Source organism: Pongo pygmaeus, chromosome 3 (genome assembly GCF_028885625.2).
Source record: "Pongo pygmaeus isolate AG05252 chromosome 3, NHGRI_mPonPyg2-v2.0_pri, whole genome shotgun sequence".
In the NCBI taxonomy this organism is placed as follows: Eukaryota; Metazoa; Chordata; class Mammalia; order Primates; family Hominidae; genus Pongo; species Pongo pygmaeus.
The window spans coordinates 66,247,643-66,262,258 of record NC_072376.2 but is presented as its reverse complement, the minus strand read 5'-3'; the positions used below and the strand labels follow the sequence as shown (position 1 = coordinate 66,262,258).

General features: G+C 49.1%; 1 protein-coding gene across 6 annotated transcripts in view; it reads left to right on the top strand.

The window, feature by feature from the left end:
• Nucleotides 1–305: 305 nt before the first annotated feature.
• Nucleotides 306–14,616, top strand: part of PDGFRA (platelet derived growth factor receptor alpha) — a 63,353-nt gene continuing 49,042 nt past the window's right edge. The window contains exon 1 of one of the 6 annotated variants that reach the window (XM_054486172.2): nt 306–554. Coding sequence is in view for 2 of the 6 variants with exons in the window: in XM_063663682.1 (XP_063519752.1) it covers nt 5,338–5,640 (303 nt within the window). In the remaining 4 variants the exon portion in view is untranslated. Of the gene's footprint in view, nt 555–949; nt 1,232–1,631; nt 1,737–3,288; nt 3,307–4,242; nt 5,641–14,616 lie in introns of those variants that run through there. The other 5 variants (XM_054486173.2, XM_063663684.1, XM_063663685.1 and 2 more) reach the window with 5 other exon arrangements.

The following is a 14,616-nucleotide window of genomic DNA, read 5'->3' as shown; positions in this document are numbered from 1 at the left end:
CCTTTTCTCCTTTTCAAAGAGAATACATAACTATAGCAGTCTAAGAAAATAACCCCAAAATGGGGAGGCAAACTCATTCTGGAAATGATGGGCTGTTTGTAGTTTCACAAAACCTCTTTCCCGGCAGAGCACCAACACCTCCCCCTTCCACCCCCCCATCCCATCTGGTCTGCTTCTCCCCGCCCCCCAGTTGTTGTCGAAGTCTGGGGGTTGGGACTGGACCCCCTGATTGCGTAAGAGCGAAAAGCGAAGGCGCAATCTGGACACTGGGAGATTCGGAGCGCAGGGAGTTTGAGAGAAACTTTTATTTTGAAGAGACCAAGGTTGAGGGGGGGCTTATTTCCTGACAGCTATTTACTTAGAGCAAATGATTAGTTTTAGAAGGATGGACTATAACATTGAATCAATTACAAAACGCGGTTTTTGAGCCCATTACTGTTGGAGCTACAGGGAGAGAAACAGAGGAGGAGACTGCAAGAGATCATTGGAGGCCGTGGGCACACTCTTTACTCCATGTGTGGGACATTCATTGCGGAATAACATCGGAGAAGAAGGTAAGGGAAAAGAAAAAATGATTTTATGTTTATAAGGGAAGTCCCTGATCAGACTCTGGGACTGGAGAAAGCGAAGTAAATTCAAACTTTGGGCGACAAGAAAAAAAAAACGGAGCTGGATTCCAGTTGTGTGTCCAGAGAGTAATTTTTTTTTTTTTCGGAATAAACTTCACTTGGGGATGGGTGGGAGATAACCATAGAGTTAGAAAGTCTAGGTATTTTTTTTAAACACACATTTTCCAGACCTATTTTTAAAAACAATGTTTTTCTAACAACCCTATGGCCTCCCAAAGAAATTGTTTAGGCTTACATTTTTGAGGTTTCTTTTGGGAGTGGGGGTGGTGTTCGTGAATACTGGGCCGAACACCAAGGAACTGGGGGGGTGGAGGCAGAGGTGTTTGCCCTCTTCTTGGCAGTGGGTCCTGGAAGGCGACAGGTTTTAAATGAGTGTTTTCATTCCTCGCCTGCGGTTTGGCGGGACAGCGCTGCAGCCCGTGGTGTGGAGCGCGGCTGGGGGAACAGGGGAGGTGGGGAGAGGGGAGCGTGGAGGGGGGCGCGGGAAGGGGTTGCGGGGCGCAGGAGGCGGTCAGGGCTCGGCTGGAGACCGGACCTCCGTGCTGGCTTGCAGCACATGGAGTCGGCCGAATGCGCTTGATTACTGGACGGCGCTGCTCTGGGTGAGAGTCGGGGCCAGATTTGGCGCGGCGGTGAGGCGGCTGCGGGACAAGCAGAGGGGCGCGGGCGTGGGCAAGGGTTTGGGGCGCTCTGGAGCGGTTTGTTGGGTCAGTGAGGTGCCAGGGAGAGCGGGTGCCTGCGGGGCAGTGCGCTCGGGTTGCACGCCCTAGCGCGGGGGCGACAGCGGCGGCGCGGGCGGGCGGTCTGGAATAATGACAAACACATTTGGCCCTGAGTGAAGAAGTCGTCGTCGCCTCGCATTCCAGCAACTGGGATTTGAGGAATTTCGAACCGCACACCAAGGGGCCCTCATTGTGCGCCGTGGCCCCCGCCCCCGCCCGTCTTCCCGCGCCCCCTCCTCGGTGGAATCATTTCTGCTTTGCCCCGGGGCTCTGCTGCCGCTCAGTTCTCGCCACAGGCAGGAAAAGAGGAAAGGTCTCCAGGAAAGTGCCGAACTTCTTGTGAGGAAGTTAGGGACGACTTAGAACTGGGGAAACTTGTTTGCAGGTAAGACAGAAAGGTGGGAGGTTAACCACATTCTCCCTCCGGGCACCCGAGCCCTGGACCCCCCCTACCCGGCGCCCTTCTCCGCGCGGGGGTGCGTGGCACTTGCCGTCTGAGCTCGACCAGCGCTGCTCTGTCCTCTCTAGTTGCCCTTTTTTCCATTCCTCTCCCTGCCCGCTTCAGAGCCGTCTGTGCGTACTTCTCCTTCCTCTGCTGTTTACCCCCATGGAAACCAGCTTTACACACGAAATTAACTCCGCCCGGCTGCGCCCAGGGAGCGGGCGGCGTCCATTTGGCATTGAATATGTGGGATCAGCTGTTCTATTCCGGGAGGGTGTCGGCCAGGTCGGAGCGACGAGTGTGGCCCAACCCGAGTACGGTTGCCGGAGGGAGCCAGGAGCCGGGGCCGGGCCAGGTGTGCGAGAGCTGCCGATGGCCTGGCCTCGCGTCTTGGTCGGGAAGGACTTGCTGGCCCGGCAGGCTGTCCGTTGTGCATCCCTCCCGCAGCCGGAGCGCTGGTCCCGCACTTCGCTCCCCGAATTGTGCTAAGACCTCAGGATGTGCGCAAGGAGTGCCTGGAAGAACTTGCCACTCACTCCATCTCCCTGGGTGGGAGGCAAGCATGGATGGGGCCCCTATCAGGTCCCTACCGCCCCACGTCCGAAAAGCCCCGGGCTGGGCGGTGTGGGAAATGGCTTTTTGGCTCCGAGGCCGAATTGCTCAATGTTTTGGACCGACTCGCCTTGCCGCGGTCGCTCCTGACAAGAACTAGACAGATTTTTGGAGCAGGGAGCATCCAGGGCAAACGCACGACAGTCCTCCGCAGTGCATCTCACCGGACAAACATCCCCGGAGCCACAGGAGGGGAAGAAGGGGCTCTCCGGGCGTGCGCACCTCCCCAGCCGCCGCGCTGTCCCACCCCCGACCCCTAATCTGGTCAACCTGGACCCCGGCATTGCTGAATTGCATCCGCCTCCCTCTTCTCCCTCTCTCGTCGGCCTCCTCCTTTCCACAACCCTCACGATGAGGAGGCCCTGCCTCGACTCCCCGACAGGCGCAAGGCCGACCAGCCTCGCTTTGACGTCCTGGTCAGGCCCTGCTTCGGAGCTTGCAGTTTTGGGTTGACCCAAGTGCAGCTGGACCTCGTTCACAAGAGTGAGGGGACACCAAGAATGAACCCGTCGTTAGCCCCCGGTGCCCTGGCTCTTGTTTAAATCCTTAGATCGAGAAGGACTTGAAGGAGAGCCCAGGCTCCCAGCTCTCCGCCCCTGGGCCAGTTTCCTCTTGGGACGCGGACTGAGGGATGTAGGGGGAGGGACATTGGGCTGGGCTTTCCAGCTGCAAACACGTCTGGCGCCGAGGCGGGCCCATTTTGTGCCTCCTGGGGACGGACCGTGGGCGGCGCGCAGCGGCGGGACGCGTTTTGGGGACGTGGTGGCCAGCGCCTTCCTGCAGACCCCGCAGGAAAGGACTCCCTCTGACCTCCGGGGAGCTGCGACCAGGTTATACGTTGCTGGTGGAAAAGTGGCAATTCTAGGAAAAGAGCTATAAAAGCCGGATCGGTGACCGAAAGGTGTGGGTCTCAGGGTACCCCGGGTCTAACTCGCCGGGTCCAACCGCAGCATCAGCCTTGGGGCGGCAGATGATCTTTCGGTCTCGCCTGGGGCGCAAGATGCAGGATCGGGGGCAAATGGCTTCTCCCAACTTCTCCCTAATTCGGGTTCTGCCAGATGGTTGTCGTTTGCTGAAGTGGCTCGGCGGCATTTCCTTTTGTTTTAAACTGATCAATGAGCGAACCCGGGATAGGCTGAAAAAGTAGATTGTAGGAGGGAATAATGGGAAACCCGACTTGGGGCGCCTCTTTCCCTGCCTCCTACTGCAGTTTCTCGGTCCCCGCGAAAGGGGAGCGACAAGGGGGGGTGGGCGCGGACTCGTGAGTGGGCAGAGGAGACTATGGCGCGTGTCGGGCAAGGTGGCACCAGAAGGCACTTTTGTGTGTGTGTGACAAGAGTCTCGCTCTGTCGCCCAGGCTGAAGTGCAGTGGTGCGTTCTCGGCTCACTGCAGCCTCAGCCTCCCAGGTTCAAGCGATTCTCCTGCCTCAGCCTCCCGAGTGACTGGGACTACAGGTGCCCGCCACCACGCCAGGCTAATTTTTGTATTTTTAGTAGAGACGGGGTTTCACCATGTTGGCCATGCTGGTCTCGAACTCCTGACCTCAGGTGATCGGCCTCCCAAACTGCTGGGATTACAGGCGTGAGCCACCGCGCCCGGCCAGGAACGGTTCTTAAATGCCGAGAGAGCGCAGGCTAGCTCTCCCCAGCATTCCCGGTGAGCCGCTACCCACGGTCGTGCGGCTCTCGTGCCCATAGGAGGCGCTGGCGAGCGCCTGTAACCCTAAACCCCTCGGCCCCTTTCCCCCCACCCGCCCGGACTCTCTTCCCGCTCTCCCCCCTCTCCCCACACCCCGCCCGGCCCCCTCTCGGGTCTCAGTTGAAAACAATGCAAACGTCGAGCGTCGTGCCTGGGGCGCGGCGGCCTCTGCAGCTCTGAGGTTCAGAGCGCGGCGCGCAGGGGCGCAGGGGCGCAGGTCTCCGAAGCGGCTGGGCATCGCCACCAACCCCGGGACAACCGAGCCGCCGAGGGCTTGGTGGAGGTGGGAGGGAGAGCGGACCGCGCAGTGTTCCTCTGGGTCCAGGGGTCAGAAACCGGACAGTGGCGGGGGCTGGACCGTCCGAGCGCAGAGCCTCCCGGGCGAAGTCTGCGCGCAGCACTCCCGGCTGCGCTGTCGGGGACCAGGAGCCTGGGCTGCGGGCGAGCTAGCTGGCGAGCCGGGTAAGATTCGCGGGGCTGTCGCGCCCTCTAGTGGCCTCCGGGGGCGCATCCCGCTTTCCTCAGCCCCGGGCGGTCGGCGCCGCAATCTCAGTAGAGCGCAGCGCTGGAACCCCGGGGGCCCGGAGCGGAGGATAACCTGGGTCACCTTTCCCCTCCTCCGGGCAGCCAGTGGACGCCTTGCAGGCTCTGTGTGGGCCCGGGAGGCGCCGGGTGGACAAGAGGGGGCCGAGGTCTCTGGGTTTGGATTGAGAATGGGACGTCCTTGTAATTCAATGTGGGAGAAGCAGGGGAGTGTGGAGGAGGACGGGTCCCGTGCGTTCTTGGGGGGCAGGCGCCGTCTTCTGCGTTCCAGCCCCTCGCCAGCTCCCTTGCCCCGCGGGCGGCCTGTTGCTGTTTGTTTGTTTTACGACCCTGCGTTATTGTGCAACGGGAACAGTCGTTTCCAATCAGCTGCGCGGCCGTCGCGGCCCTCGCCAGGCTAGTTTATGGGGACGGCGGTGGCGCACGGACAGATAGGACAGCGCGGCCCGGGAACGGCGTCGAGGCCCAGGCCGTCCCCCCGCCCCGAGGGGGCGGAAATGCTGAGGTGGCGAGAGCGTGGGTTGCACAGAACCCTAGTAGCGAGTCCGGCTGAGCCTCTGCGGCCTAGCCCAGCAGCGTCGTCTTCCCGGCTCTGAAGACGTCTTCCCGAAGCCCGGCTGCCCCGGCGCACCCGCTCCCGGTGATGGGGATGATGATGGGGATGATGAGGATGATGAGGATGATGGGGAGATGTCCCCGAATTCTCCTGGGGTCCCGAGGAGATTTAGCCATTTTCAACAGCAGTTTTCCTATTTCTGCTTAAACCCCGCGGGCTTTCAACTGAGGTCACCACGAAAGCTAAAAGTACAACCTAAGGAAGGAAGAGACTGGAAGTTAACATTTGGGGTAGTGGAGCTCAGAATTCCTCGCAGCGGCGTCTGTGTCGCAACCCCTGGACGCACGTCCTTGGACCAACACTGCCATCTGCTGGCCACTCTCAGAACTACTGCGACCCGCTGTGTGAGAATGGGCTTCGCGGAGACCATTAGGAAGGTGCTTTTTTTTTTTTTTTCTTCTCAGTAGGACCGTAATAGGTGACTGATTTTCTTTTGCTGTGAGGCTACAAGAATTGCTGGAAGACAACATTTTTATTTCGTGGAAATTTGTGTTGTGTTTCGCCTTGGTTGTTAATGCTTTGCATTTACATAGTGAACATCTTATCAGAGCTGGCCTGTGAGGAAGGTAGTGGGGGGTATTGATGTTCCCGTTTCTGAGTGAGGAGACCTATGTCGGGGCCTTGGTGACCTCAAGCCGAATGCTCAAACTGCTACTGCTACTCCTAAGGTTGTGCCATTAGGAGTCACACCCGTTTGGTGACATTCAAAAGGATATGTCATTTTATTCTCCCGTGGTTAAATATCTGGTGAAAGGAGAGCAGGCATGTTTATGAGCCCAGATTGTCCCATAAAACGCTCCTGTGTAAAAACACTCCAGCCCCCTCCCATTACTGGAATGTCTGATGGAGCTCCGGGAGATCAAAACAACAAAACAGGCTCTGGTAGGGTGCAGAGGTCCTGGTAAACACACCCTCTGCTGGAAAACAGGGAGAAGTTTCCACCAGTGTAGACCTGCACTTGGTTTGCCTGGGCTGAAGTTAGGAGACTGCGTAGAAAAAGGAAGATGTGTAATTTTCACAGTTAGAATTAACTTAGGAGAGCTGAAATTAACTGAACCTCGGAAATCTGAATCTTGAAGTCACCAGTGGCTTTTGGGGCTGTGAGAGAGTCTCCTGTGGTCTTTAATCATGTGTGGGTGGGGTGAAATTCAATATTCAGTGGTTCTGCAACGGGATGCGCTGTGCAATTGGTGATTGAGAAGCCAGCTCTCTGGCTTTAGGAGAAGAATGTCTTGCTGTTAGTCCTTCTGGAAATAAAGCCTTGCATTGCCTGCTGTCTGTTTACACTACCTTTGCACATTGCCGTTGGTTATAGAGTCACGTCCAGTGGCTCTTTACTTCTGTTTGCAGGGCAGGAGATGGCACCCTGTTAAAGAGAAAGGATAGTAGCTGCAAAATCATTTGTTTCTCTGTTTCTGTGACTGTATATATTGGCTCATCTTTGAATGGTCTTTATAGCCACACCAGGCTGGAGGTAACAGGGTCATGGGAGTGGACTGCTGGTGTAGGCTGAATCAGAGTTCAGATCCATGTCTCCAAGAGGTAGGAAGTGCAGGGCAAGTCATGTGGCTTCTAGGGCATCCCTCACTTTCTTAGTTAAGGAGAAGTTGAAGTAGTCATTCTGAAATATTATGGGAGTCTGCAGAAAAAGTCATGAAAATCAAAGCACTTTCAATTAAACTATATAATTTAATCCTTACAATAATGCCACAGGGCAAGCAACCAGTCAGACCTTACTAGTCGTGCTTCCTACAAGAAAAGACTGAGGTTCAGAGAATTGGATAGAGTGTCAGATTTGGGATCAGTGGCTAGTCCAATGTGATTTCCATCCTTTCTTCTGAGAGAAAGCATAAGAAGGCCAAGAGGATGGCAGAAAAGCACAAGTCACTTGCCTGAGAGTCAACAGGGCAGGGGTTCTCTCTCAGTTTGTGTCTCTAAGTTATGGCAAATGCTTTTTGAGCTGTGATTATTGAGAATGGGGGCTGAAGTTCAACATGTAGTTGGCATGAGGGAAGTAATTATGATTGAAGAAAAGATTTGGATGAAATCCATTGTTCTTCCCTGCAAAGGGGGTTGTTCTCACTGAACCTTATAGTGCCATGTTTCTCAGAATTTGTAGCTTCAATTACTTATATTTGCACACCTGACTTTAGATGAGCTCCAGAATAGCAGTTACTAATTAAGGATGAGCATTTAGAGTAGATCAAAGTGGCAGGAACAGCAAGACTCACTCCCAGAGAGCCTCACTACAGGTCTAATAGGTGAGGAAAGTCCCCATCTTTCCCATTTTTCTTCATTACCTCCCTGTGGGGCAAGCACTGCCATTATTCATGAGTAAACTGTCTGAGTTATAGATAAGTAATGACATGAAACTTCACAAACACGCTGAGCACAGTGGCTCACGCCTGTAATCCCAGCACTTTGGGAAGCCGACGCGGGTGAATCACGAGGTCAGGAGTTCGAGACCAGCCTGGCCAACATGATGAAACCCTGTCTGTACTAAAAATACAAGAAATTAGCTGGCCATGATGGTGGGCACCTGTAATACCAGCTACTTGGGAGGCTGAGACAGGAGAATCGCTTGAACATGGGAGGCAGAGGTTGCAATGAGCTGAGATCATGCCACTGCACTCCAGCCCAGGTGGCAGTGCGAGACTCCATCTAAAAAAAGAAAAAGAAAGAAAGAAAAAAGAAAAAAAGAAACTTCACAAACAGGCCTAGATTTCTACCCAGGGAACCACTGTTATCAGAGATGGGAGTTTGGAATCTTAAGCAACAAACACATGTTGGTTCTCTTCCCTCCTGATGGCTTGCTCAGAGGGTCTGTTTCCATTGCCCACTTTTTTTGAGACGGAATCTTGCTCTGTCACCCAGGCCGGAGTGCAGTGGCGAGATCCTGGCTCACTATAACCTCTGCCTGCTGGGTTGAAGCCATTCTCCTGCCTTAGCCTTCCGAGTAGCTGGGATTATACGTACCTGCCGCCATGCCTGGCTAATTTTTTGTATTTTTAGTAGAGATGGGGTTTCATCATGTTGGCCAGGATGGTCTCGAACTCCTGACCTCAAGTGATCTGCCCACCTCAGCCTTCCAAAGTGTTGGGATTACAGACATGAGCCACCACGCCCGGCCTCATTGGCCACTTTATATGTCAGTAAATAATCTTTCCTGGCAGAGGGTCCACTGTATCTGGAGGCACTGAAGGAAATCTGGGAGTGTCTGGCCAGGGCAAAGCACTGCTTAGAGCTTGCACAGGAAAAGCAGTGAGTCCTTCTTTTAAGCTGGAGAATGCTTTAAAGATGCATCTTTGGCAAGTCTTGCCAAAGAAATATGGGATCTAAATGTGATAAAATCAAAGACATCAAGCTGGCTCTGGAGGCGTTCTTTGAAGTTTGCTGAGTGGATTGTCAGTGGGAGGCTGATATTTATATGTACAAACACACAAGCATTACTGCTAATTGTGGTAAATCAGGCTGGCCAGCCTGGCTCTGGGGCCCACTGTACCTGCCACCGCAGCAGTGTGGAAGCCTTGCATCCCAGGCACATGTCAGGATCCTCAGAGGCCATCAGCCAGCCAGCCAGCATTGTGTGAATTGCATTTGGGTTCACAGCACTGTAATTGTGTTTCTCCTGCTGTGGTGAGCAAAGGAAGAAAATGAAAGGAGGAGGTGTAATTTGCCCTAGGAAATAGTCAGGCAGGTGGCACACAGGGGTGGGATATGGCTAAAACACAGACCTTCCCTTGAGAGAGACCATATGGTGAAGGGGAGAGGTCATGGCCTTTGTATCACACGACCTTGTGTTCGAATCCTGGCTCTGTCACTGGCTGTGTGACTTTGGGTCATTTGCAAAACCTCTCTGAGCCTCAACTGCCACTTCTTAAAATCAACTCTAAGTAATCACAGGGTTATTCTTCACAAACACAGCATGCACATGCAAACTTTGGCTTAGTAAATAATGGTTTCTCCTTCTCTTACTTTGTTTTCTACGTACCCCACTCCCCTTCCTGTTAGGAGCCTTCCACCTTTTACTCTGTGTTCTCTTCCTCTCCCATTTTCCTGGTAGCATTCAATAAAACAGAAATCTGATTTCTGCAAAGTAGGCCATCTTACAGTAGAAATACATGATTAGGCCCCACCAAAAACTTTGTTTAGGCTATTATCTTCTGGATCCTGGATCCCCTCCAACCAAACCAAACCCAACTAGGGCTAAACACAGCAATATATGAATACATTGAATTTCTCTCTCACTCTTTCTTTTTTTAAACCAGTTTACTCAGGAATCACATGCACACATATTTTAGTTTCCAAAGTCAATGATGGAACAAATTGTGTCCCATTAGGGTCACTCCATTGTATGAGTTAGCATCAGAGGAGTTCATACCAGAGTGACCTCATCTTGAATAGGGCCTAGGTAAGAAGAGGATGAGACCTGCTGGGCTGCATTCCCAGGAGGTTACGCATTTGTAGTCACAGAAGAGAAAGGAGTTGGTATAGGAGTTGATAGATACAGGTCATAAAGACCCCAGTGATAAAACAGGTTGCAGGCCAGGTTTGGTGGCTCATTCCTGTAATCATAGTACTTTGGGAGGCCAAGGCAGGAAGACTGCTTGAGCCCAGGATTTCAAGACGAGCCTGGACAACATAGTGAGACCTTGTCTCTACAAACAATAATTTTAAAAACATGAGCTGAGCATGATGGTGCAGGCCTATAGTCCCAGCTACTGATCTGAGAGGCGGTTGGGGGGCAGGCTGAGATGGGAGGATGGAGGCTGCAGTGAGCTGAGATCAGGCCACTGCACTCCAGCCTGGGTGACGGAATAAGACCCTGTCTCAAAAATAAATAAATAAATAAATAAGCCAGCAAAACCAGGATGTAGTGAAGAAGCTGGCCAAAACCCACCAAAACGAAGATGGTGATGAAATTGACCTCTGGTCATCCCCACTGCTTATTACACACTAATTATAATGCATTAGCATGTTAAGAGACACTCCCACCAGTGCCATGGCAGTTTACAAATGCCATAGCAATGACCAGAGATACTCTAAATGGTCTAAAAAGGGGAGGAACCCTCAGTCCTGGGAATTACCTGTCCCTTTCAGGGAAAACTCATGAATCTTCTACCGCTTGTTGAGCATATAATCAAGAAATAACTATAGGTATACTCACTGATGAAGCCATACAGTTGCTGTGCCCATGGAGTAGCCACTTTTTTATTCTTTTATTTTCTTAATATATTTGCTGTCATTTTACTCTTTTGGCTTGCTGTTGAATTCCTTCCTGCATGAAGCCAAGAACCTTTGTGACCTCCCAGGCCAAACCCCAATTTCGAGGTTCACCCTATGACATTTTTCTGGTGACCAATGAAGGGACAATGGTAACCTCCCGTTGACTTTAAATTAAAACTGATTGGCACTGTTTGGGCTTCATTGGTGGGTGAGTCTCTCTTTGCCCAGATTCAACTTGCTAACATTTTATTCCCTTCAATTTTGGCTCCTTTGTCCTTTCTAATGTTCTTTATTTTGGACAGTTGGGAAAGTGGCTGTGAGGCCTCTGGCTTAGCAGCCTGATAGCAGCCTCCTATTGTCTGGGTGCCCCAGATGGCAGCACGCCTGACTGGCCACATCTTTTGCAACCCACCTTGTCATCCCTTCTCTGGGACTTTTTCTCTTAGTTTGTTTTTTAAAAAATTTTTTAATTATTTATTTATTTATTTATTTTTAGAGATAGCATCTCGCTGTGTTGCCCAGGCTGGAGTGCAGTGGCATAATCATGGCTCACTGCAGCCTGGACCTCACTGGCTCAAGTGATCCTTCCACCTCAGCCTCCCAAGTAGCTGGGACTATAGGCATGCACCACCACGCCTGGCTAAATTTTGTATTTTTCTTGTAGAGACAGGGTTTTGCCATGCTGCCTAGACTGGTCTTGAACTCCTGGGCTCAAAAGATCTGCCTGCCTCAGCTTCCCAAAGTACTGGGATTATAGGTGTGAGCCACTGCACCTGGCCTCTCTTTAGTTTTTAATGACTGGCTGTTTGACTTCTCTGCTCTTCAGGCTGAAATTCTTATTTCATGTTTGTAGTCTTTGCCTTGGCTATTTGGCAACTGTTTAAGGCAAGACACTTGGTTGTGAGAGTTCTCCCATTGTGTTGACCCTGGGACACCAGGGTCATTGTTCTGTAGCTCCAATTATGTTAGGTCTCATGCTTTTGGGTTTCACTATTGGCCACCCCCCAGATGCTCTGGGGTTTTTGGCATTTGGTGTGGGGACCCTTGTTAGCTGATACTCTGGGTTTTTTGGCATTTGGATGCTCCAGGGTGTTTGGCACTGACATTCCCCTCTAGCATTGTGGGTTAGAGTCTCACCCAAGGGGAATCTTGGTCTTGCCTTTTCTTGTTTTCTACTCTAAAGTTATCATTTTCTGTAAAAACATTTTCTTTTCTTATTGTCACTTTGTTTAATGCTTTGCTCCAGGAGGTGGGAATTTGCTGGGGAAAATAATTGGGCTCTCCCTATACTTAGAAAAACTTCTGTGTCTAGTAGAGATCCTTGTTAGACAAAGGGACAGTGGTGAGTCCCAGAGGACTCGTCACTAGGGTGCCTTTTAGGCAATTGGAGCAAATTCAAGTTAGCAAACTAAGTTTGGCCATTTGGATAAGTGCCAGTTTTGTCAGGGAAATAATTTGGGTCTAGCTATCTTTTATAGAATAGTGCGTTTGCGTTCCTATATTATGGCTAGAGCTCAAAGATAAAAGCTATTAGATCTTTGTTTATGTGTGTGTATAAATGTCTAGATGTGTTTATGTGTATGTACATTTATTATGTTATATATTGTGTCTACAGGGTACCAAATTGGCTTATAAATAAAAGAGTGCTCATAAAAAGAGTAAATAAGTCCAAGCATTTCTCAAGCTCATGTAACTTAAGTTTACTGAAATTTAGAGTTACTAAAAATTCATATATAACTCTGTATAAATGTGCCAAAGAAGATATGCTCTTAGTGAAAATAAATTCTTTTTGGCCAGTTCAGATGTCATTTATATGTGGGGTTTAAAATATGAATTTAGAAAGAAAATAAAAACAAGTAGAAAGAAATAAACAATAAGCAGTGGAGAGAGATGTGAGGAAAGTTATGAAAATGAAGATGTATTTTTGGTAAGGAATGTTATAAAGAAATTTTATGAGAAAGAATCTTATATGATAAATTCTTGTCCTGAGGTAGAATGACTGATTGTTTAGAAAAGCAGGAAATATAGGACAAGTCAGAAAGTCCAAGCATGTTGTAGATGACCTATGTAAGTCACAATAAAGTTTATAACAGAATTTATTAAAATTTAGATGTAATTAGCCATAACTGAAAGGAAATTTATTTATTTATTTATTTATTTATTATTTATTTTGAGAAGGAGTTTTGCTCTTGTTGCCCAGGCTGGAGTGCAATGGCATGATCTTTGTTCACTGCAACCTCCGCCTCCTGGGTTGAGGCGATTCTCCTGTCTCAGCCTTCTGAGTAGCTAGGATTACAGGCATGCACCACCACGCCTGGCTAATTTTATATTTTTAGTAGAGATGGGGTTTCATCATGTTGGTCAGGCTGGTCTCAAACTCCTGACCTCAGGTGATCCACCCACCTCGGCCTCTCAAGGTGCTGGGATTACAGGCATGAACCATCTTGTGTGCCCAGCCAGGAAATTTATTTATAATAGTCTATCTAAATTTTGGTGCCCTATGTTAAAACAAGTTTTTCTTCAAGTATTGGTTTGCTTTCAGTAAGATTGCAAGAAATATTGACTTTTAATTCTAGAATCTGTTTCCTTTGAAGGCCTCTCAGATTTATATCTGTTCCTTTTCCCTTGAAAAGGTATGTCCTTTGCAAGTTCAAAACTGACTTCCCTAGACTCCTTTTAGGAAAAGCAATACAGTGCTTGTTTCAGGCAGTGGCTCAATAGCTAAGCCTTTGTTCTTTCATGGTGGTGGCCTGGGTTCAGTTCCTGGCTTAGGGAATGAGAGGTTTGCAGTTTGCTACTTCTGGGACTTTTGTCATTTATTTATTCTTTTTGTCTCCGTCGACAGCTTCTGATTTTCTCACTTGAATTTTTTTTTCTGTGAGCTACCTTAAGGGTAATGCTGGATCTTGTAAAAATTGCTTGCCATCTCTTTGGAGACACCTCTTTTGTCCATGGTTAAGTTATAACCTTGGTTAAGGCCTGTTGGTTTCACTAGGGAAAATACCTTTAAAAAAAGGCTTAAAAGCCAGAGATGTTGGCTGTTTGTCCTGGCTAGAGTCTGGTATTAAGGAATTTAAAAGGATTTTTTAAAAGGACCTCTATAGTTATAAATCAGCTTAATTAAAAATGGATATTCCATATTCATATATATATATATATATATATATATATTTAAAAGACCTGTATGATTTTTTTTTCTTCTTGGAACTTATTTTTTTGAGAGAAAGTTTTTTGTGTGTTTGTTGTTTGTTTGTTTTTCTTCTCAGTGGACTGAATTATTTCTCCATTCTGTCTTTTTACCCCCTTTAATGCCCGTATTAGAGGACCTAAGATAATTTCTGACAGCCTGGGACTCCTTGGGAGGAAACAGAAGGTTCCACAGACCTCGTTTTGGAAGAAACCTCTGTTTTCTTCATGGAACCCCAAGAACTGTAAGCAGACAGGTCTCCCTCAGAATCCAAGGCTCTACTCTGTTTTACCTCACATTACCTGACCTGTGTGACTTTTGGGGGCATCAGAAATTACTTTGCATTATGAGAGAACCTTTAGCATTGGTGTGTATTACCTAGGTAGGATGTGTACTTTTAGGGATTGCAGTTGCTTACATGAGTGGTTATTACTACAGGCCAATACTTCTTTCTTCTCGCATTTAAATGAAAAAAAAGCATGCTCTTGGGCATCCACCTATGAATGGAGGATGGGCTGATTTGCTTTAGGTTGGCCACCAGCCTTTGGGGAACATCCTTGCAGTGAAATGCTTGGTGAAAGCATTGTACCGTCTGGTCACATAGTGTTCTATTTTGGGGGATCCAGTATTTGGTATAAATATGGGATTCTTGATTTTTGGAGATCTGTTTTGCCTTCCAGCTGTGCCTCCTTATTTGGACCTAGAAGCTGCATGCTTGAAAGAAAAACTTAAAAACTGACAAATGAAAAAAAAAATCCTATAACTACTGGATCTTCTTCTGTGTATTTATATATGTTCTGTGTGATATTTTTATAAAAGAGCTCTAATTCATTGGTTTAAGGAAAAATAAATGCTTAAATCAAATACAGTGTCAGAAAAATTGAAACTTTAATGCCTTTGAGTTCAAGTGACTTTAGTAATCTTTGGGAAATAAAGACAG